Genomic DNA, 21,771 nt, shown 5'->3' with positions numbered 1-21,771 from the left:
CCAGCACAACAAAAGTAAATCATTTGTAAAATGAAAGTTGACTTTTTACCGTCTAATCTGTGGTAATAACATAATTTTGAAATTGTCACATAGAAAGCAAATGCATAAATTTGTCTTATCTGATGTTGTGAATGCCCCTCTTTTTTCTGTTAGGCTCCACGACAGCACAGACTACCCCTGGAGGCCCACCCTCCCTCAGTCTGAGTTCCAGAAGCTCCTGCACAATCTGACATCCATCAAGATCCGTGGCACCTACAGCGAGAGAAGTATGCATCCACTCATCCGCCCCGCCTCACCTCATTTCACAATGTAAACCATACATCCTGGTTCAGGGCCTGTATTCATAAAGGATCTCAGAGTAGGAGTACTGATCTATGATCATGTTTCCCCTGTACATAACGGGCAGAAAACTGATCCTAGATCAGCACTCCTACTTAGACGCTTCATGAATATGGGCCCAAGCCTACAGTAGTATCTGTAGGATTGGACCATGACAAGCTTGGGAGTTAGTTAGATCAAGCGAACTGATACGCTTGGATTTCATATGCTTTTAACCGTTCTGAGGACATCTCTCAGCTAATCACAGAGAGGATGTTGAAACTCCAACATAGTCATAATATTAGTGCTCAGGTTAAGGCTGAATCTTTCTCATTTCCCCTTTCTCATTTCCCCTAAAGACACTACATGGTGATGATTTCCCCTGTTATTGAGGTCATCAGATCCTCTCCGAACAAATATCAAGATAACTCTAAGGGCAAAAACATAGTAATAGTCACTTAGCTCAATACTTTAGACATTACCAATTGAGCCTAATCAATGCAATGAAAATAGAAAGCTGGGAGACAAGAATGTTGGTGGTCTGTGTCTTTGATTCCATGTCAACATTTCGGCCTAGTGGCCTTTCTCAAGACATGATGCAGACATCTAATCAATGCTCATCGTTCCCCAGGTGCTGGCTACCTTGACGATGTAATGCTGATCACGGCGAAGAGAGGTCCCGGGATCCCGGCCCGCTGGGTAGAGAAGTGTACCTGCCCTCAGGGCTACATGGGACAGCATTGTGAGAACTGCACCCTGGGATACAGGAGGAACAGACCAGACCTGGGGGCCTTCAGTTCCTGTGACGCCTGCAACTGTAACGGACACAGTGACACGTGCAACCCCGACACAGGTCAGGGAGATGACAATGAGTGGCTGACACCCTAATGGCGCCCAATTCCCTATATAGTGCACTACTGTAGAGCAGGGCCCTTAGGGAAACAACAAGGAGTACAGACTGGAGACGAGTCTTCAATCATCACATGACTGGTTGGGTATATGTCTCAGCCAGGGGCCACGCAGTACACCTGGGGTTCTATCTGCTATGTCTAAATGTGTCTGTGTTTGGAACAGTGGATGGTTCAACATTTAAAAGTCCTTGTTATCTTAGAGTGGAACAGAACATGGAGTAACAGATCACACCAACATCAGCCAGTAATAACACTCTGCTATAAAGAGATTTGTGGTTGGTTTAAAAACATGACTGATAGGATGTCATTGTAAATAAGAATTTATCTTAACTGACTTGCCTAGTTAAATAAAGCTTAAATAAAATAGGCAGCCTACTCTCTCATCTACTATAAAAAGGTGTCTGGATATAAAATAGTGGGCCCTTTAAACGCTCATCGGTCTTAGACTCCCCCCTGGTGGTGGCTAGTGGAAGGGAAGGGAAAGGGGATAGCTAGTCAGTTGCGTAACGGAATGCATTCACCCGAAGTGTGTCTTCCGCGCTTAACCCAACCCCTTTTAATCAGAGACATGACGTGTGTGTTTGATGTCTGTTTGAAGGGATGTGTGACTGCCAACACAACACAGCTGGTCTCAGTTGTGAGAGGTGTGAAGACGGTTCCTATGGAGACTCCACTGTGGGGAGTTCCAGCGACTGCAAGCCCTGCCCCTGCCCCGGAGGATCCACTTGTGCTGTCGTTCCCAAGACCAAGGAGGTTGTCTGCACCAACTGTCCCACAGGAACCACAGGTAATATTTAAAGAGATTGTGATTAAAAAACAAAAAACGCATGTAAATAATCTGTGGTGGAGACTTTGCAGATTTATAGATTAGAACCAAATCAACTGTTAGGCATAGTCTGTGGGTAGTTTTGAAAGTGTCAAACACTGGTTGAATTATTTACTATTTATCACAATTCAAGACTGTTTATAAAAATAAAATGAAAACATATTTATACTGAGGATCAACTGAGACCAAAGTCTCATTTGCAGTAGAGCCTGTTTTTTAATACAAACATACAACATATGCATAAATACACAGGCACAAGACATACTCATTAAGAAAAAAAAATCACAATTAACATTTAAAAGATCAGAAAGAGATTTTTTTAATTGTGTAAGAGGCACGAGAACATCCATTCTAATAGTTTTGTGTAAATTGTTTCACATGTAGGGTGCAGCATAACTGTAGGTGCATTTTCCAATCTGTGTAGAAACTGGGGGGGATCTGAAGTGTAATTCATCAACCTAGTTTTAGAATGAGTCATTCGATAAGAGTTTAGAGATGTCAAATACATTGGATGTTTTTGCATTAACGCTTTATAGATAAATAACATAAAATTCTGTTCTCTTCTGGTGGGTGGCTAAAGAGGCCCAAAACTATTTCTAGATATAAGGAATAGTGGTAAGTTTTGAAACCAGAGCCAGTAATGAACCTTGGGGCACAACAATATACAGCAACCAAGGGTTTAAAGTGTGGATGCTGCAACATACATGTAAATAACATTCCCATACAGACATAAAGGTGGCCTGAAACATTTCCTTTCTATTAACAGACTTTGATTCCGTAAAAGATACCAAACTTCAACTTTGTAAATGGATAAAACTTCATGATGAATGTTCCAAATTGTGTTTATTGTATGTACCTATTTCTCAATTCAGGAGTTGTATGTATGGCAGCTTTTATTAGATATTCAAATATATTCATTATCACGTAATCCAAACTATGAATTGCATCTTTCCCCAGGCAAGCGCTGTGAGCTGTGTGACGACGGTTTCTTCGGAGACCCCCTGGGTGAGAACGGGTCGGTGAGGGTGTGTCAGGCCTGTAAGTGTAGCGACAACATCGACCCCAACGCTGTGGGCAACTGTGACCGAGAGACCGGGGCGTGCCTCAAGTGTATCTACAACACAGACGGCTTATTCTGCGACCACTGCAAAGAGGGCTTCTATGGAAGCCCTCTGGCCACCAACCCCAACGACAAGTGCAAGCGTAAGATGAGAAAATGACCTGTGTGTGTGTGTGTGTGTGTGTGTGTGTGTGTGTGTGTGTGTGTACAGTTGAGTTCCACATACTGACTGATGTGTTCATCAGTGATAATGGGTCTCTCTCTATTCCATTCTATCCTGTGTACTGTTGAGTTCCACATATTATACAGAGATGACTGATGCTTGCAGTGGTAGTCATGGGTTTCTCTTCTCTCCTGTCCCCAGCCTGCTCCTGTTCTCCGTACGGCACAGTGGACAGACAAACCAGCTGTCTACAGGTCACAGGCCAGTGCCCGTGTCTCGCCCACGTCACCAACAGGGACTGCAGCGTCTGTGAGCCTGGCTTCTTCAACCTGCAGAGCGGAACAGGTTGCGTACGGTCAGTACCCACTCTGTAGACCTTCACTTTTTACACCTTAATATCCAGCTTTTAGTGGAAGCATTTCTGAGTAATTAATAAGGTACTCCTTGTAGAAAATCCAAAGAAATGTATCATCTTTTTTTGGTTTGTAATTTGTCACATTCAATACAAAAATAAAGACTAATAAACATTAATAATTATTAAAATTAATAATTATCTTACTAGAAATTGTGGTCTGTTATATGAAGCTTTAGCTGTTTGATTGTGTTCATGGCTATGTTTCAATAGCTAAGTTGTAGTACGCCTTGATTTTATTTTGTTGTCGTGACAGATGCACCTGCGATCCTATTGGGTCCACCAATGGTCAGTGTGACATCAGTTCCGGTCAGTGTGAATGCCAGCCCGGCGTCACCGGTCTGCGCTGTGAACGCTGCGAGGTCAACTTCTTTGGATTCGGATTGTCTGGCTGCAAACGTATGGCTACCATACTTTTCCTCCTTTCTCTATCCTCGACCATTGTGATTAAACTCTTGCAACATTTCATATTATGGCGTGCAGATGTGCATTACTATATCACGTTTGGAGTTTGTGTCTGATGGCAAGAGAACATCATTCTAACTTGAAGATTCCCCTCTGTATTTGTCATTGTAGCTTTTCAAACCTCCACTCTGGAATCACACATGTTTTACGAGCCTTTTTAATTGATCTGTTTCTCTTCTTCCTCTACTTCAGCGTGTGACTGCGACCCAGAGGGCTCCTCCACGACCCAGTGTAAGGACGATGGCCGCTGCGAGTGCAGCCCAGGCTTTGTAGGAGCCAGGTGTGACATGTGTGAGGAGAACTACTTCTACAACCGCTCTACTCTTGGCTGCCAGCAGTGTCCAGCTTGTTACTCTCTCATCAGAGACAAGGTACAGACTCTTGGTGTTGTTTTCGTCAGTTAATTATTTTTGTTAATAAAGTTGAGTTCTAGCACACTCTCTCCTCTTTCCTTTCCTGTCTCTCTTCACTGTCTTTGTCCAAATATTTTAAAAATATATTTAATTAAGTTGTGTGCTTGACATGTCTGTATAGCTGCATAGGCAACCACACTAACCCTTATGGTTTTACACTTACATAGGTGAACCAGCAGAGACAGAAGCTGCATGACCTGCAGAATTTGATTGACAACCTGGGCTCTACGTCAGAGGCTGTCAGTGACAAGGCTTTTGAGGACCGTCTGAAGCAGGCAGAGAAAGCCATCATGGATCTGCTGGAGGAGGCTCAGACCAGCAAAAGTGCAGGACTCTAAATATGTCAATTTAAAAAAATATATGTATATATTTTAAAGTAGGTCTCGCTTGAAACAACTAGAATTAGACAAGAAAGGACCTCATGTCAATTTTTAAAGAACTATTCGGCATAATTAACTTGAAAGAATGCTGTTCTATCCCAGTAGAGTTAAATCAAATGATTCAGGAATGTTAGTTGTGAATGCTGTTTTCAGTTATGTAGTGGGGTGGTATGCACACATCCATTAAACCTTGTCCCAGGTGCTGGATCAGAGAGGACTATGTGAAATGTACTTTTATTTACTTCTTAATCTATATTTTCAGATGTAGACAAAGGCCTGCTGGAGCGCCTGGGAAACCTGAACAACACGCTGACCACTCAGTGGAACCGTCTGCAGAACATCAGGAACGGTGTGGACGACACGGGAACCCAGACCGACAAGGCCCGCAACCGGGTCCGAGACGCTGAGAACCTGGTCGACCGTGCCCGCGAGGAACTGGATAAGGCCAAGGACGCCATCAGCAAACTGGTCGGTCATCCCCTAATGATAATTTTGAGAAATGTATTTGTCTTATACAATATTCATCCAATGTTCTACCATGTATGATCAGTTTCTATAATGAAAGTTATCTTTTTTGTGTCATGTTGCTAGGATAATAATGTCCATTCTAGGGATTCTATATGTAATTATATTGCTCCAGGTGTTCAGTAAGATACTTGGAGCTGTATAATTACATATAGAATCCATAGAATGGACATTAGCATCCAACAGCAACATGACAAAAAAATGAACGCTTTCATTCTAAAAACGGATCATATTTGGTCAAATATTGTATATAACAAATAATGATATTATGAAGGGTAGGATCTCGATGCTTTGAGCACCATGTTATTTGTCTATTTTTGTTGTACAGACCCCCGGTTCATATTTGGTCCCGTAGCACAATGAGCAAGTCCTCCTGCATGAAAAATAAATAATGGGGGTTCATTGATTTCGTACTTTATTTTTTTTCTCGCCCAGGACATCAAAACTCCCTCAAACACTGCAGATCCTAACAACATGACGCTTCTGGCAGAGGAGGCTCGCAATCTGGCCGACAAGTAAGAACTGCTACAATGATGAAACAATTGTTGTTCTCTGAAATGTATTGCCTGGGATGTCTGGGATGTGCTATTCTTGGCTGAAAAATGGGGAACACGCAAAAAAATGAAATATGAATTGCTTTAATTAAATCAATATAATTGGTAGGCCAGAACTAAAATGTATATTTTTGGGTGCGTGAACCCAATCACCACTTTCTATTTTATTTTTCTTGAGCTGTAAGAAGCCCCGTCACGTAGTCGATGAAATAATAAGCCTCATCCTGTTACATCTGTAGACATAAAATGGATGCGGATCAAATCGAGAAGATCGCCAAGGATGCCAACGACACATCCACCAAGGCTCTCAACCTGCTGATGAAGACTCTAGATGGCGAGGGAAAGACCAACAAAGACATTGACGAGCTCAACAGGAAGTATGTCACTGTCAGCAACAGCACTTTTCTGTGATGATTCCTCCTTTATTTTCTCAATTGAAATAAATCCCATTTCAGGAACATTTATTCTGTCCAGAACATGTCAATAATTGAAACTGTCCTGTTCACCCTCTTAGGTACAATGAAGCAAAGGACCTGGCTAATAACCTGGAGAAACAGGCCAACAAAGTGCATGCTGAGGCAGAGGAGGCAGGCGACAAAGCCCTGAAGATCTACGCTAACCTGACCAGCCTGCCACCCTTCAACACCAAATCACTGGAGGTCAGTTGCATGAAGTGACTACTCCTCTTTTAGGGGGAGACAGTTTCTGCATCCCGAATGGCACCCTATTCCCTTAATAGTGCACTACTGGTCAAAATTGGCGCACTAGAAAGGGAATAGGATGTCAATTGGGAGGTAGGCGGCATCATCAGGCGTCTCTTCATTGATGAAACAACCCTTTGGAATATGTTCCCTGTCTCGAATGATTGACAGGATACTCTTCAGATTCATTGAAAGGGTTTGTGTATCACAAGACATAAATGTAAATGGCCATCAGGACATTACTGAAGTCATTTCCAAGTCTTGAAAGATAACTTACCATGACTTCTGATTACAGGGTGAAGCGAGCAAGATCAAGAAGGAGGCGTCAGACCTGGACAAGCTGATTGACAGGACAGAGAAGGAGTACAACGACCTGAGGGACGACCTGAGAGGGAAGGAGACTGAGGTCCGCAAGCTGCTGGAGAAGGGAAAGACTGAGCAGCAGGTAGGACAGGAGACCATTACTTAGGGTTACAAAATGTTGATAACTTTCCCAAATTCTCAGGCTACCAGAAACCCAGTTGGAGGATTCCCTGATTTCCTGCTTTTTCCAGCCAGATTCCAGGAATCTTCCAACGAGGATATCTGCAAAATCAGGGGCCTCATAACAATTGTGTAAATTTCACACTAAATATCTGCATGTGCCATTAATGAAAGGAATATGTCCGTAAAAAAACATTGATTTATAAACTTGCCGCACACCGTGCATGTTTATAAATCCAACCCATCCTAAAACTGTGAACGTGCGTTAGAAATCTGAAAAACACCCTCCATTCACTAAGGCTGGGAATTGCCAGGGACCTTGCGATACAATATTATCCCGATACCTAGGTGCCGATACGATGTGTCTTGCAATTCTCACGGTTCTATATTTATTGCCGATTTGGTACTGTGATTTTATTGTGATTCGATGTTCCAAACGGGTTCCTCACCATATGTCTGCTGCAGAGGGACAAGAGAGAGACATGAGAAAATCAGTTTTGATCAGTAATGGAAATAAAAAGTGCTAAAAACAAATTGGCTCCATATTTAAGAAGAAGAAGATGGTGCAGCCAACTAACGCAAAAATAATATTGCGATATTGTCAAGACGATACGGTATATTGTAAAAAATGATATCCCGAAATGTAACTGTATAGGCTTTTTGCTCCCCCATCAGTACCATTCAGCATTTATTGTGACAATAACGCCCCTTTTATTTGCGGTTGAATTTTGAACTATTGAAATGGGCTATGGCTGTTTCTAAAAGAAAGAGCAATGGCTAATTAGATCACATTTCTGTAGAGCTGTGGGCAGAATGTTTTTGATATTTTTCAGGGACTTTTTCCAACTAAACATCAAATAAAATAACATTTTATTGGTCACAATCACATATTTAGCAGATGTTATTGTGGGTGTAGCGAAATGCTGATGTTCCTAGCTCAAACAGTGAAGTAGAATCTAACAATTCACAACAATACAACACAATACAAATCTAAAAACTAAAAGAATGGAATTAAGAAATATTTAAATATTAGGACGAGTAATGTCGGAGTTGCATTGACTAAAATACAGTAGAATAGAATACAATATATTCATAAGAGATGCGTAAAGCAGAATGTAAACATTATTCAAATGACTAGTGTTCCGTTATTATTGTGACCAGTGATTCTATGTACAGTTGAAATCAGAAGTTTACATACACTTAGTTTGGAGTCATTAAAACTCGTTTTTCAACCACTCCACAAATTTCTTGTTAACAAACTATAGTTTTGGCAAGTCGGTTAGGACATCTACTTAGTGCATGACACAAGTAATTTTTACATCAATTGTTTACAGACAGTGAATTATAAGTGAAATAATCTATCACAATTTCAGTGGGTCAGAAGTTTACATGCACTAAGATGACTGTGCCTTTAAACAGCTTGGAAAATTCAAGAAAAGTACGTCATGGTTTTAGAAGCTTCTGATAGGCTAATTGACATAATTTGAGTCAATAGGAAGTGTACCTGTGGATGTATTTCAAGGCCTACCTTCAAACTCAGTGCCTCTTTGCTTGACATCATGGGAAAATCAAAAGAAATCAGCCAAGACCTCCACAAGTCTGGTTCATCCTTGGGAGCAATTTCCAAACACCTGAAGGTACCACGTTCATCTGTACAAACAATAGTACGCAAGTATAAACACCATGTGACCATGCAGCCGTCATACCGCTCAGGAAGGAGACGCGTTCTGTCTCCTAGAGATGAATGTACTTTGGTGCAAAAGGTGCAAATCAATCACAGAACAGCAGCTAAGGACCTTGTGAAGATGCTGGAGGAAACATGTACAAAAATATCTACATCCACAGTAAAACGAGTCCTATATCGATATAACATGAAAGGCCGCTCAGCAAGAAAGAAGGCACTGCTCCAAAACTGCCATAAAAAAGCCAGACTACGGTTTGCAACTGCACATGATGACAAAGATCATACTTTTTGGAGAAATGTCCTCTGGTCTGATGAAACACAAATAGAACTGTTTGGCCATAATGACCATTGTTATGTTTGGAGGAAAAAGGGGGAGGCTTGCAAGCCGAAGAACACCATCCCAACCGTGAAGCACGGGGGTGGCAGCATCACGTTGTGGGGGTGATTTCCTGCAGGAGGGACTGGTGCACTTCACAAAATAGATGGCAGCATGAGGAAGGAAAATAATGTGGATATATTGAAGCAACATCTCAAGACATCAGTCAGGAAGTTGAAGCTTGGTCGAAAATTGGTCTTCCAAATGGACAATGACCCCAAGCATACTTCCAAAGTTATGGCTTAAGGACAACAAAGTCAAGGTATTGGAGTGGCCATCACAAGCCCTGACCTCAATCCTATAGAAAATGTGTGGGCAGAACTGAAAAGGCGTGTGCGAGAAAAGAGGCCTACAAATCTGATTCAGTTACGCCAGCTCTGTCAGGAGGAGTGGGCCAGAATTCACCTAAGTTATTGTGGGAAGCTTCTGGAAGGCTACCCGCAATGTTTGACCCAAGTTAAACAATTTAAAGTCAATGCTACCAAATACTAATTAAGTGTATGTAAACTTCTGACAAACTTGGAATGTGATGAAAGAAATACAATCTGAAATAAATCATTCTCCTTTTATTATTTTGACATTTCACATTCTTAAAATTAAGTGGTGATCCTAACTGACCTAAGGCAGGGAATTTTTACTAGGATTAAATGTCAGGAATTGTGAAAAATTGAGTTAAAATGTATTTGGCTAAGGTGTATGTAAACTTCCGACTTAAAATGTAAAAAAGCAGCAGCCTCTAAGGTGCAGGGACGAGTAACCGGATGGTAGCCGGCTAGTTGATGGCTGTTTATCAGTCTCTCGGTCCCAGCTTTGATGCACCTGTACTGACCTTGCCTTTTGGATGATAGCGGGGTGAACAGGCTGTGGCTCGCGTGGTTAATGTCTTTGATGATCGTTTCGGCCTTCCTGTGACATTTGGTGCTTTAGGTGTCCTGGATGGCAGACAGTGTGCCCCCGGTGATGCGTTGACCATTCCACACCACCCTCTGGAGAGCCCTGCGGTTGCGGGTGGTGTTATTGCCGTACCAGGCAGTGATACAGACCGACAGCATGCTTTCAAATGTGCATCTGTAAAGGTTTGATTGTCTTATGGGTCAAGACAATTTTTTTCAGACTCCTTCACGAAGCTGTCTGTGTGGATGGACCATTTCAGATTGTCAGTGGTGTGTACGCCGAGGAACTTGAAGTTATCCACCTTCTCCACTGCGTTCATGTCGATGTGGATAGGGGTGTGCTCACTCTGCTGTTTCCTGAAGTCCACAATCAGCTCCTTTGTTTTGTTGAGGGAGAGGTTATTTTCCTGGTAACACTCTGCCAGGGCCCTCACCTCCTTCCTGTAGGCTGTCTCGTCTTTGTTGGTAATCAGGCCTACTACTGTTGTCTTCTGCCAACTTGATGATTGAGTTGGAGGCATGCATGCCACACAGTCATGGGTTAACAAGGAAGTACCGGAGGGGGCTGAGTACACACCCTTGTGGAGGCCCTGTGTTGAGGATCAGCGAAGTGGAGGTGTTGTTTCCTACCTTCACCACCTGGGGGTGGCCCGTCAGGAAGTTCAGGACCCAGTTGCACAGGGCGGAGTTCTGACCCAGGGTCCCAAGTTTAATGATGAGCTTGGAGGGCTGAGCTATAGTCTGAGCTATAGTCAATGAACAACATTCTTACATAGGTATTCCTCTTGTCCAGATGGGATAGGGCAGTGTGCAGTGCATTGGCGATTTCATCGTCTGTGGATCTATTGGGGCGGTAAACAAATTGATGTGGGTCTATGGTGTCAGGTAAGGTAGAGTCGATATGATCCTTAACTAGCCTCTCAAAGTACTTCATGATGACAGAAGTGAGTGCTACAGGGTGATAGTCATTTAGTTCAGATACCTTTGCTTTCTTGGGTACAGGAACAATGGTAGACATCTTGAAGAAAGTGGGAACAGCGGACTGGGATAGGGATAGATTGAATATGTCCGTAGACACTCCAGCCAGCTGGTCTGCACATGCTCTGAGGACACGGCTAGGGATGCCGTCTGGGCCGGGAGCTTTGCGAGGGTTAACACGCTTAAATGTCTTGTTCTCTGTGGCCGACGTGAGGGAGAGCCCACAGTCCTTGGGAGCGGGCCGTGTCAGCGGCGCTGTGTTATCCTCAAAGCGGGCAAAGGCTGTTTAGTTTGTTCAGGAGCACGACATCGGTGTCTGCAACATGGCTGGTTCCCCCTGCATGCCGTACATTGTCTGCGCGTTCTGCAAGATTGATTGTATATTCAAAACAATTTAAAAGTAAATGCTACTGCCCACACTTCTATGCAAAAGACTAATAGATATTTTGTTTAGTAGGACCCCAATTAGTCGACCCTTCGTTTGTTTGATCGTTAGGCTGTAGGTCACCGAGATTGTTTTATTCGAGCAGTAACAACTAGATACAGTGCATTCGGAAAGTTTTCAGACCCCTTGACTTTTTCCACATTTTGTTAGGTTGCAGCCTTATTTTAATATATTAAATTGTTTAGGTTTTTTCTCATCAATTTCCACACAATACCCCGTAATGACAAAGCAAAAAAATTTAAATATCACATTTACAAAAGTATTCAGAACTTCTTGGGTATGAGGCTACAAGCTTTGCACATGTGCATTTGGGGAGTTTCTTCCATTTTTATTTGCAGATCCTCTCAAGCTCTGTGAGGTTGGATGGGGAGCGTCGCTGCACAGCAATTTTCAGGTCTCTCCAGAGATGTTCGATCGGTTTCAAGTCCGGGCTCTGGCTGGGCCACTCAAGAACATTCAGAGACTTGTCCCGAAGCCCTCCTGCGTTGGCTTGGCTGTGTGCTTAAGGTAATTGTCCTGTTGGAAGGTGACCCCACACCCCTGTCTGAGGTCCTGAGCGCTCTGGAGCAAGTTTTCATCAAGATCTCTGAACTTTGTGCTGTTCATCTATGCCTTGATCCTGACTAGTCTCCCAGTCCCTGCCACTGAAAAACATGCCCCACAGCATGATGCTACCGCCACCATGCTTCACCGTAGGGATGGTGCCAGGTTTCCTCCAGACATGAAGCTTGGCATTCAGGCCAAATAGTTCAATCTTGGTTTCATCAGACCAGAGAATCTTGTTTCTCATGGTCCTGAGAGTCTTTAGGTGGCCTTTAGCAAACTCCAGGCGGGATGTCATGTGCCTTTTACTGAGGAGTGGCTTTTGCCTGGCCATTGCCATAAAGGCCTGATTGATGGAGTGCTGCAGAGATGGTTGTCCTTCTGGAAGGTTCTCCCATCTCCACAGAGGAACTCTGGAGCTCTGTCAGTGACCATCGGGTTCTTGGTCACCTCCCTGACCAAGACCCATTGCTCAGTTTGGCTGGCCGACCAACTCTAGGAAGAGTCTTGGTGGTTCCAAACTTCTTCCATTTAAGAATGATGGAGGCCACTGGGTTCCTGGGGACCTTCAATGCGGCAGAAATGTTTTGGTACCCTTCCCCAGATCTGTGCCTCGACGTAATGCTGTCTTTGCCCTCATGGTTTGTTTTTTGCTCTGACATGCACTGTCAACTGTGGAGCCTTATGTAGACAGCTGTGCCTTTTTCAAATCATGTCCAATCAATTGAATTTACCACAGGTGGACTCTAATCAAGTGATAGGAACATCTCAAGGAGCATTAATGGAAACAGAGTGCCCCTGAGCTCAATTTCGAGTCTCATAGCAAAGGTTCTGAATACTTATGTAAATAAGGTATTTCTGTTTTGGTTTTTTAAAATAAATTTGCACATCTAAATCTCTTTGTCATTATGGGGTATTGTGTGTAGATTGCTGAGGATTTGTTTCTTTAATCCATTTTAGAATAGGGCTGTAACGTAACAATGTGGAAAAAGTCAAGGCGTCTGAATACCTTCTGAGGGCACTATTTTCATATATATAATATATATTAACGTTCAAAAGCTTGGGGTCACTTATAAATGTTCTTGTTTTCCATGAAAACCTACATGAAATGAGTTGCAAAATTAGTAGGAAATATAGTCGAGACGTTGACAAGGTTATAATTTATGAGTTTTAATTGAAATAATTGTGTCCAAACTTTGATTTTGTCAAAGAATCCTCAATTTGCAGCAATTACAGCCCTGCAGACCTTTGGCATTCTAGTTGTCAATTTGTTGAGGTAATCTGAAGAGATTTCACCCCATGCTTCCTGAAGCACCTCCCACAAGTTGGATGGGCACTTCTGACGTACCATACTGTCAAGCTGCTCCCACAACAGCTCAATAGGGTTGAGATCCGGTGACTGTGCTGGCCACTCCATTATAGACAGAATACCAGCTGACTGCTTCTTCCCTAAATAGTTATTGCATAGTTTGGAGCTGTGCTTTGGCTCATTGTCCTGTTGTAGGAGGAAATTGGCTCCAATTAAGCGCCGTCCACAGGGTATGGCATGGCGTTGCAAAATGGAGTGATAGCCTTCTTTTTCAAGATCCCTTTTACCCTGTACAAATCTCCCACTTTACCACCACCAAAGCACCCCCAGTCCATCACATTGCCTCCACCATGCTTGACAGATGGCGTCAAGCACTCCCCCAGCATCGTTTAATTTTTTCCTGCATCTCATGAATGTTCTTCTTTGTGATCTGTACACCTCAAACTTAAATTTGTCTGTCAAGTGTCAGGTAAAAGATCGATCTTAATCTTTTTTTTATTGGCCAGCCTGAAATATGACTCTTTCTTTACAACTTTGCCTAGAAGGCCCGCATCCCATAGTCGCCTCTTCACTGTTGACGTTGAGACGGGTGTTTTGCGGGTACTTTTTAATGACGCTGCTAGTAGGACATGTGAGGAGTCTGTCTGTCAAACTAGGCACTCTAATGTACTTGTCTTCTTGCACAGTTGTGCACCGGGGCCTCCCACTCCCCTTTCTATTCTGGTTAGAGCTAGTTTGCACTGTTCTGTGAAGGAAGTAGTACACAGCGTTGTAATTCAGTTTCTCGCATGGAATAGATTTCATTTCTCAGAACAAGAATAGACTGATGAGTTTCAGAAGAAAGTTCCTTGTTTCAGGCCGTTTTGAGACTAATCTCTGTGTGTGTGTGTGTGTGCATCCATCTCCATCCATTGCGGAGGCTTAGAATAAAATGTATGCTTGATCCGAAAATGTGGTTGGAGGCTCCATACGGACGGTGTGATGGAATTGCGAAGCATGCAGAGGCCAAATCAAGCTCTGTACTGCATCACCATGCGCCTCTGACATTTTATTTATTTATTTTACAATGTGCAGGGCTCTGTGTAGCACTTCTCTCCAGAATGTGCTCCGTCCTGCCTGTTTGTGAATATTCAGAACTTCTTTGTGTGAATTGTTTGTGTATGTCAATATCCATTTACATTATATCACCAGTAGTACATTTACTGTTAATTTCTATCAAATCTACAATGTTTGTTACTTTGGTGATGGTCATTTTTGTTATGGCATTCAATATTCTTATTCCTGTCTTTCCATTGTCATTGTCGGAGTGGACACATTGTCTCCACACACCTGTGGAGCTTCTCATGTTAATGTTTTCTTCACATCAAACAAGTCTGTTTTTCCATCCATTGAGAATACAATAGTTCTTCAATATATATAAAAAAATTAAAAATCCAGCTCTCTCCCTTTCAATAATCACTCTGATCCAGTGAAAACGTCATGAAATAGGCCAACCTGGTTACTTCTTATCAGTGCTTGCGTTGGACTGAAATAGGTTCTGGTACTCGTTTTGGGTGCTGGTACTGTTTTATATTTAGGTGCACGAGCTCCACAATACCTTTGAGATAATATTCTATAAGAGGAACAGGAGCTCAAGCAGTATAAAATTTGACGTGCCGGTACTCCGCTCCGGTGATCTCCTGCCAAAGTCAAGCACTGCTTCTTAACCCTTGCACAAATAGCCTACAGCTGTGTCTGTCTCGAGCTCACTGGCAACTCTGAGGGACCAGAATATTTTATACAATGTTGCATGTTCACTAGCTTCAGGCAGACCCAAGTTAATAGTTGATACAATGTTTCAAATAAAAAAATTGGTGAGGACTACGAGCACGAAGATAAGCTTATCGGAAACGCTTTCTAATAGTTTGTGTAGAAATGCTCACGATCAGGGATGTCAACAAATTTGTGCACAACATTTGAAATAAGCTTTTTGTGTGTGTGGACCATTTCTGCCATCTTTCTTTTGATTCAGCTCATGAAACATGGGACCAACACTTTACATGTTGTGTTTATATTTTCAGTGTAATTACAGTATTCTACTTACAGTAGTAGCATACATTTTTCAATGTAAAAGGTCAACTGTCTGTTCAACTGTTAAATTCGACCGTGTAGCCTATTATAAACCACACTGTCTATTGGATCACATACAGCAAAACGTGAAATACGTATAGCCTATCTATTTACTAGGCTCAAATTAAATGAGAGTTTCATATGGTCATTTGTTATAGGCCGGGAATACGAACCCATCACAACCAGAAAAGGTGAGGAATTTCTTCTGCAAATTGTTTTGAAAATTAAATAAATAGGAAATGGACTCCTATGTCTAATTATTCTAGATTCCAAAAATAAAACAAACAGCGGCAAATGGCTCCTGTTTTTTATTTTATTTTCAATAGCGTGTCATCACATCCCCCATTTGCACAAAATATGCCTATTTACAAGCCTACTTACTTGCCTCCAATGCAATACTTCAACCACTAGATATTGTATGTAAAGTTTAAGGTTTGTGAGGAGTTAACATTCTCATGTGAAGTTCAGGTTTTTATAAATGTCAACTTTTGCGTGAAAACTGGCGATTGCATGTTTTGTACGTAAGCAACGTTTATAAATGAGGCCCCTGGAAAGTTTGGGAACATTACCAGATTTTTGCGACACTACCTTTTTTTACTTTCTCTTTCTTGTCTATAAACTTTGCTCTAAATAGACAAACATCAACATGTGATCTATGCCTCGTATGTAAACCTCGTACGGTGGTGGTTTCCTACATGAAAAAACTGGAGTGTGTCTCCATCTAAGATTAGCTTTAGCGTGCCTCATTAAAGGACGCATGAAATTGAAAATGACCATGTTGCATAAGTGACGAATTACCACAGTATTTATGGGCCTCCTCACTCGTTCAGCAACTAAGTATAGTGAAAATCAGCAGGCCATGATGCCAGAATTATTCAAATTAATTGAGTAGTATGCATGGCTCTAAATGAACATGTTTCATTGGTAGCACTGATGCTTCTAGCTAAGAAAAGTTAGGAGCACCCAGAAAAATGTTTAAATTCACTGATGACTGATTCCCCCATCTGTCTCTGTCTGTCTGTCTGTGTCTGTTTTTTCTCTGTCTCGCTCTCTGTCTCTATCTGTCTGTCTGTGTCTGTCTCTGTCTGTCTGTGTCTCTGTCTGTGTCTGTCTCTGTCTGTCTGTCTCTGTCTCTGTTTTTTCTGTCATCTGTCTGTCTGTGTCTGTCTGTCTCTGTCTGTGTCTGTCTCTGTCTGTCTGTGTCTCTGTCTGTGTCTGTCTCTGTCTGTCTGTCTCTGTCTGTCTGTCATCTGTCTGTCTGTGTCTGTCTGTCTCTGTCTGTGTCTCTGTCTTTTGTCTGTCTCTGTCTGTCTCTGTCTCTTTTTTCTGTCTCGTCTGTCTGTGTCTGTCTGTCTGTGTCTCTGTCTGTCTGTGTCTGTCTGTGTCTCTCTCTGTCTGTCTCTGTCTTTTTCTGTCTGTGTCTGTGTCTCTGTCTGTGTCTCTGTCTGTGTCTCTGTCTGTGTCTGTGTCTCTGTCTGTGTCTCTGTCTGTGTCTCTGTCTGTTTCTCTGTCTGTGTCTCTGTCTGTGTCTCTGTGTCTCTGTCTGTGTCTCTCTCTGTGTCTCTGTCTGTGTCTCTGTCTGTGTCTCTGTCTGTGTCTCTGTCTGTGTCTCTGTCTGTGACTCTGTCTGTCTGTGTCTGTTTTTTCTCTGTCTGTCTCTCTGTCTGTCTCTGTCTGTCCAGACTGCAGATCAGTTGCTGGCTCGTGCTGATGCTGCCAAGGCACTGGCTGAGGAGGCCGCCAACAAGGGGAGGTCCACCTACCAGGAGGCCCAAGACATTCTGGGAAATCTGAGAGGTACGTAGGAACAGGACTGGTAGGGAGGCCAGAGAAGGGTCCCTCTCTACCCCATACTAACCTTAGATCAGGGGCTTATTTGATTCTGAATGGTAACAGTGAAAAGCGTATCCAGACTAGTACGTAGGATCTCAGATGGATGTTAAAGGGATTGCTATAATAATAGTATAATGCAAAGTAGTGAGTCACCAGTATTTTTGTCACATATTAGATACGTAATCAATCTGTCTTCTCATTTTCCTTCTCCATTGTCAACACAGACTTTGACAAGAGGGTGAACGACAACAAGACAGCAGCTGAGAACGCCATGAAGAGAATCCCAGAGATCAACGCCACCATCGCTGCAGCCAATGAGAAGACCAAGCAGGCTGAGGGGGCGCTAGGCAACGCAGGCGCAGACGCAAAGGAGGCCAAGAGCAAGGCGGAGGAGGCTGAGAAGATAGCCAGCCTTGCGCAGAAGGTACATTATATTTGTGTTATATTATAACTAGATACATTATGACCATTGTATATGCTACAGTCCTGAAATGACAGGGCCAAAATCAATGGTGGCCTCTTGATATAAAGTGTATATATAAATGGTGTCTCAGTAGATTAAATGTTTTGTTGATTTGTTTTTATGGTAATTTAATGTGATGTTTCACATAAAATAATAAACCCTCTCTGTCCCCCTTTCATCTGATGTTTCACATACTGTAATAAACCATTAAACCTATAATTAATGTAATACCTACTTTCAAGTTGTCAACATCACTAATCCCTCTCTGTCCCCCTCTGCCTGTGGACCCCACAGGGTTCTGCTAAGACCAAGGTGGATGCAGAGAAGGCCTTTGAGGACACCAAGAAGCTGGATGGAGAGGTCAATAACATGATGGACCAGCTAAGTGCAGCAGAGGCAGAGCTGGCCAAGAAGAAGGCTGAGGCCGACCAGGACATGATGATGGCTAGCATGGTGCGTGTCTGTCTGTGTGCGTCCCAAATTGCACCCTGTGTTGTGCACTACTTTTGACCAGGGCCCATAGGGCTCTCGTCAAAAGAAGTGTACTATATAGGGGAATATGGTGTAATTTGGGACTCATGCTCTGTATCTGGGGCTCTGTTGTTTCAATCCACTGATATCATTAAATTCTCAGAATCTTAGGAACCCAATACTTAGGAATTCCTAGAAGATCTCTTTGGGTTGGAAATCAGCCCCATGTGCTCTGCGTGTTTGTGTACACAGAGCTGGAGTTGCAAAATGTTTATAGTCCTTGTTAAAGTTGTTTAGAGAGACTAATGACTACAATGAGACTAAACAATATGCAATAGGAAGTGGAAGTGGATGAGCAAGCTACTGAAGGTTAAAGGACCTCACAAGTGTTTACTGAGTTACAGCTATCTTCGTTGTGGTCTGGAATCCTGACCCTGACATGTCAACTATGTTGTTTTGGTATTTCAGGCATCAGACAATGCGAAGGAAGCTGAGGACAACGCTCGGAAAGCCAAGAGTGCAGTCAGGACCGTTCTCAACACCATCAACGACCTGCTTAAGTCACTGGGTGAGTGGTATTTGATTTAGCAAACTGTTTTTTTTCTGAGAGGGCTATAATTGTCTTGTGATTCTGTTCTGTTATTGTTTCTGGCTTGTGCATCGTGTGTAACCAAACAATATTCCATCATTCAGGGTTTTACTTGCACAAGTGAAAATGACTGTACTTAAATCATTGAGCTAAAGCTTACACCTCTTTTTCCGGTTCAGGCAACATTGACAAGGTGGACCTGAGCAAGCTGGGCTTGATTGAGGGGTCGCTGAAGCAGGCCAAAGACAAGATGGCGAACAGCGACCTGGACCGCAAGCTGTCGGAGCTGAACGACGTGGCCAAGAGCCAGGAGGAGATGATCACCGACTACGATAGGCAGATCAAGGAGATCCAGTCTGACATCGCCAACCTCAACGACATCAAGAACACGTTACCCAACGGCTGCTTCAACACCCCATCCATAGAGCGACCTTAACCCCCTCTATCTCCACCCCCGACTTATATCCCGACCCCTGTACCCTTCCTCATATCCCGTCTGTACCACTCCTTCCCACATCTAACACTCGGGCAGAATGCCACCGTTTTACCAAAACAGTTTGTCTTTTTTTTGGTCTTTTGTTTGTCTTTTTTTTAAGCAAGAAGCCAATTTAAGCCAAGTTTCATGTTTTTAAAGAAAGGAAGAGCATAAGCGGCAGAACCTGAAATGAACTAAGGGCGGTCGTTAAAAACCGCGTATCCATTCTCCTTAGGTGCAGCAGGTTAGAGGTGTGGCTTACCTCACTCCAGAAAACCCACATGACTGCACCACCTCCAGACTGTTCCTACGCTACGACGTGGAGGAATCACAACCGAAACCACATCAACAGAGAAAACAAGGAAAAATGTCCTCAGCCTTTTCAGATGCGTCTGTGTCATATTATATATAACTTTTTTAAATCTGATATGGTGTCAAACAAGTTATCCTTACCCATCATTTTAGACCCAAGGGCATGTTGGGAATGGTTTGTCTGTGAAATGTATATTTTTTTTGCTTGAAGGAATTGAGAAACTTTCAATGCATATGTACCATCCTCTGTGTTATCAACCATTTATTTTTTTTAAACAAACCGTGAAGGAATCCTTAAGTTTCTGTTTGATTTGCCTCCATTCGCTCCCAAAGCTACATGTCTTACATGGAGAAAGTATTCCTGTTACTATTATACATTTTTACAGTATTCAACACAACTATTCTGTTCCACATGCACAACTGAAAAGCTGTCGAATGAAACCAGCTTGTGGGTCTTTTACAATGTCTCTGATAAGTTTGCCAGTTGAGACAGGCCTCTACTGCCCAGTGAAACATCATGGTTAAATATCCTTTGAATCATTTCTTTTAACACTACAAATCATGATTTTAGTTTGTTTTTTTTTCTCCCGAAGCTGCTGCTTAATACAGGTTTGCTGCAAATCACACATTAACATTCTACACTACAAGGCAACATTCTACACTATGCAACTTTGTACATTTGCGTAGCAAGACTTTATCTGATACACTGGTGCTAATAATGATTTCAAATGTTATATTTTTGTGTGAATGTTTTTTTATTCTGATGAAGAGTGAGGAACTGTTATTTGTGTAAATATATGCCTAAATGATTCAGGGCTGGCTGATTGTTGAACCCAAGACCCAACAGCCACCTCATATAGGTTCTATCACAAAAACAATCAACTGAAACCTCCACATAATATATAAATATATATGATAAGTTCTGTGGTATAATATGCTTGCTTGTATACATGGCTCAGTGTTGTTGCCTCATAGCGCTGCCATTATTCATTTGTTTACTTCTCAGTGGGTGGTCACAAGTTAATTGATGAATGCCTTTATAACAAGAACCTTTGACTGACAAGATCAGGACACGTGTGTGTGTGTGTGTGTGTGTGTGTGTGTGTGTGTGTGTGTGTGTGTGTGTGTGTGTGTGTGTGTGTGTGTGTGTGTGTGTGTGTGTGTGTGTGTGTGTGTGTGTGTGTGTGTGTGTGTGTGTGTGAGGGATGGTCCTAAAGAAGCCATTTGTCTACATTAAGCCTAACGTTTCATTTGACTGAATTTATACGCTTGTCTCCAAGAAAATAAGGTTGGTCACAAGTTGCTAGTTAACCAATTTTTTTTTTGTTAGTGTTTTGTGCCTTACTATGTGATTGTCATTTTCACATCACTTAGTCCCTAACGAGGGCATCACGTGTATTGCACACGTTGCATTACATTTCAGACATACACTTGTCTCCTCGCATGTTCACTACATGGTGTCCTTGCATTTCAGGAGAACAGCAGGGATTTTGTCGACGGGTCCAGAACATCAGTCAGCCAGCCTCCATACAGTAAATGAATAGGTTAGAACCTGGAAACTACTCGTCTTTCCCAGTTCCCATTCAACATCGCTCATATCCTCAATACACCAATACTCACTCCTTTCCTTAGCCTTCTATCATGTTATCTGTTTGATAGTTTTGTTTAGCTAACTTTTTACCTAATTTTATAGATGGTGTGGTGGGGACTAAAACGATCTCCTCTGCAGTGAACCATCTTTTACCCTCTATTACTCCTCCAGGTAACCACGCTGCTGTGGACGGATGTGCAGCACATACTGTTTGATTTATAAAACAGTATTTCTAATTTATAATGTCTCAAGTATTTGTATTATTTTGTTCCCGTAGATGATGTTATGTATGTGTTGCACAATCCGTTTGTGGTCTTTTGGCTATGGAGTGCATCTTCTGTTCTGTCGTACAGTACAATACAATACAAGGCACCTAGTCACTGAAACATTTCATTTGTAAGGACCCGAGAGAACCCAGCTTGTTACCCAAGTGCCTGTAAATTCAATCGTAACATTGAAGTAATAAAGAATAATTACGGGAACTCTTCA

General features: G+C 42.4%; 1 protein-coding gene across 1 annotated transcript in view; it reads left to right on the top strand.

Annotated features, from left to right (window-relative positions):
- The window catches only part of LOC112260448 (laminin subunit gamma-1), a 76,577-nt gene extending 54,806 nt beyond the window's left edge, over positions 1–21,771 (top strand). The window contains exons 11-28 of the mRNA XM_024435562.2: positions 154–266; positions 950–1,171; positions 1,828–2,016; positions 3,013–3,258; positions 3,480–3,633; positions 3,947–4,089; positions 4,348–4,526; positions 4,736–4,892; positions 5,211–5,416; positions 5,909–5,988; positions 6,267–6,404; positions 6,542–6,686; positions 7,024–7,173; positions 17,231–17,345; positions 17,606–17,805; positions 18,139–18,297; positions 18,784–18,883; positions 19,084–21,771. Of these exons, the coding sequence (XP_024291330.1) occupies positions 154–266; positions 950–1,171; positions 1,828–2,016; positions 3,013–3,258; positions 3,480–3,633; positions 3,947–4,089; positions 4,348–4,526; positions 4,736–4,892; positions 5,211–5,416; positions 5,909–5,988; positions 6,267–6,404; positions 6,542–6,686; positions 7,024–7,173; positions 17,231–17,345; positions 17,606–17,805; positions 18,139–18,297; positions 18,784–18,883; positions 19,084–19,340 (2,953 nt within the window). The 3' untranslated portion in view covers positions 19,341–21,771. The remainder of the gene's footprint in view (positions 1–153; positions 267–949; positions 1,172–1,827; positions 2,017–3,012; positions 3,259–3,479; positions 3,634–3,946; positions 4,090–4,347; positions 4,527–4,735; positions 4,893–5,210; positions 5,417–5,908; positions 5,989–6,266; positions 6,405–6,541; positions 6,687–7,023; positions 7,174–17,230; positions 17,346–17,605; positions 17,806–18,138; positions 18,298–18,783; positions 18,884–19,083) is intronic.

Source organism: Oncorhynchus tshawytscha, linkage group LG10 (genome assembly GCF_018296145.1).
Source record: "Oncorhynchus tshawytscha isolate Ot180627B linkage group LG10, Otsh_v2.0, whole genome shotgun sequence".
In the NCBI taxonomy this organism is placed as follows: Eukaryota; Metazoa; Chordata; class Actinopteri; order Salmoniformes; family Salmonidae; genus Oncorhynchus; species Oncorhynchus tshawytscha.
Note: the sequence above shows the minus strand (reverse complement) of the source record. Positions and strands in the feature narration are given on the sequence as shown.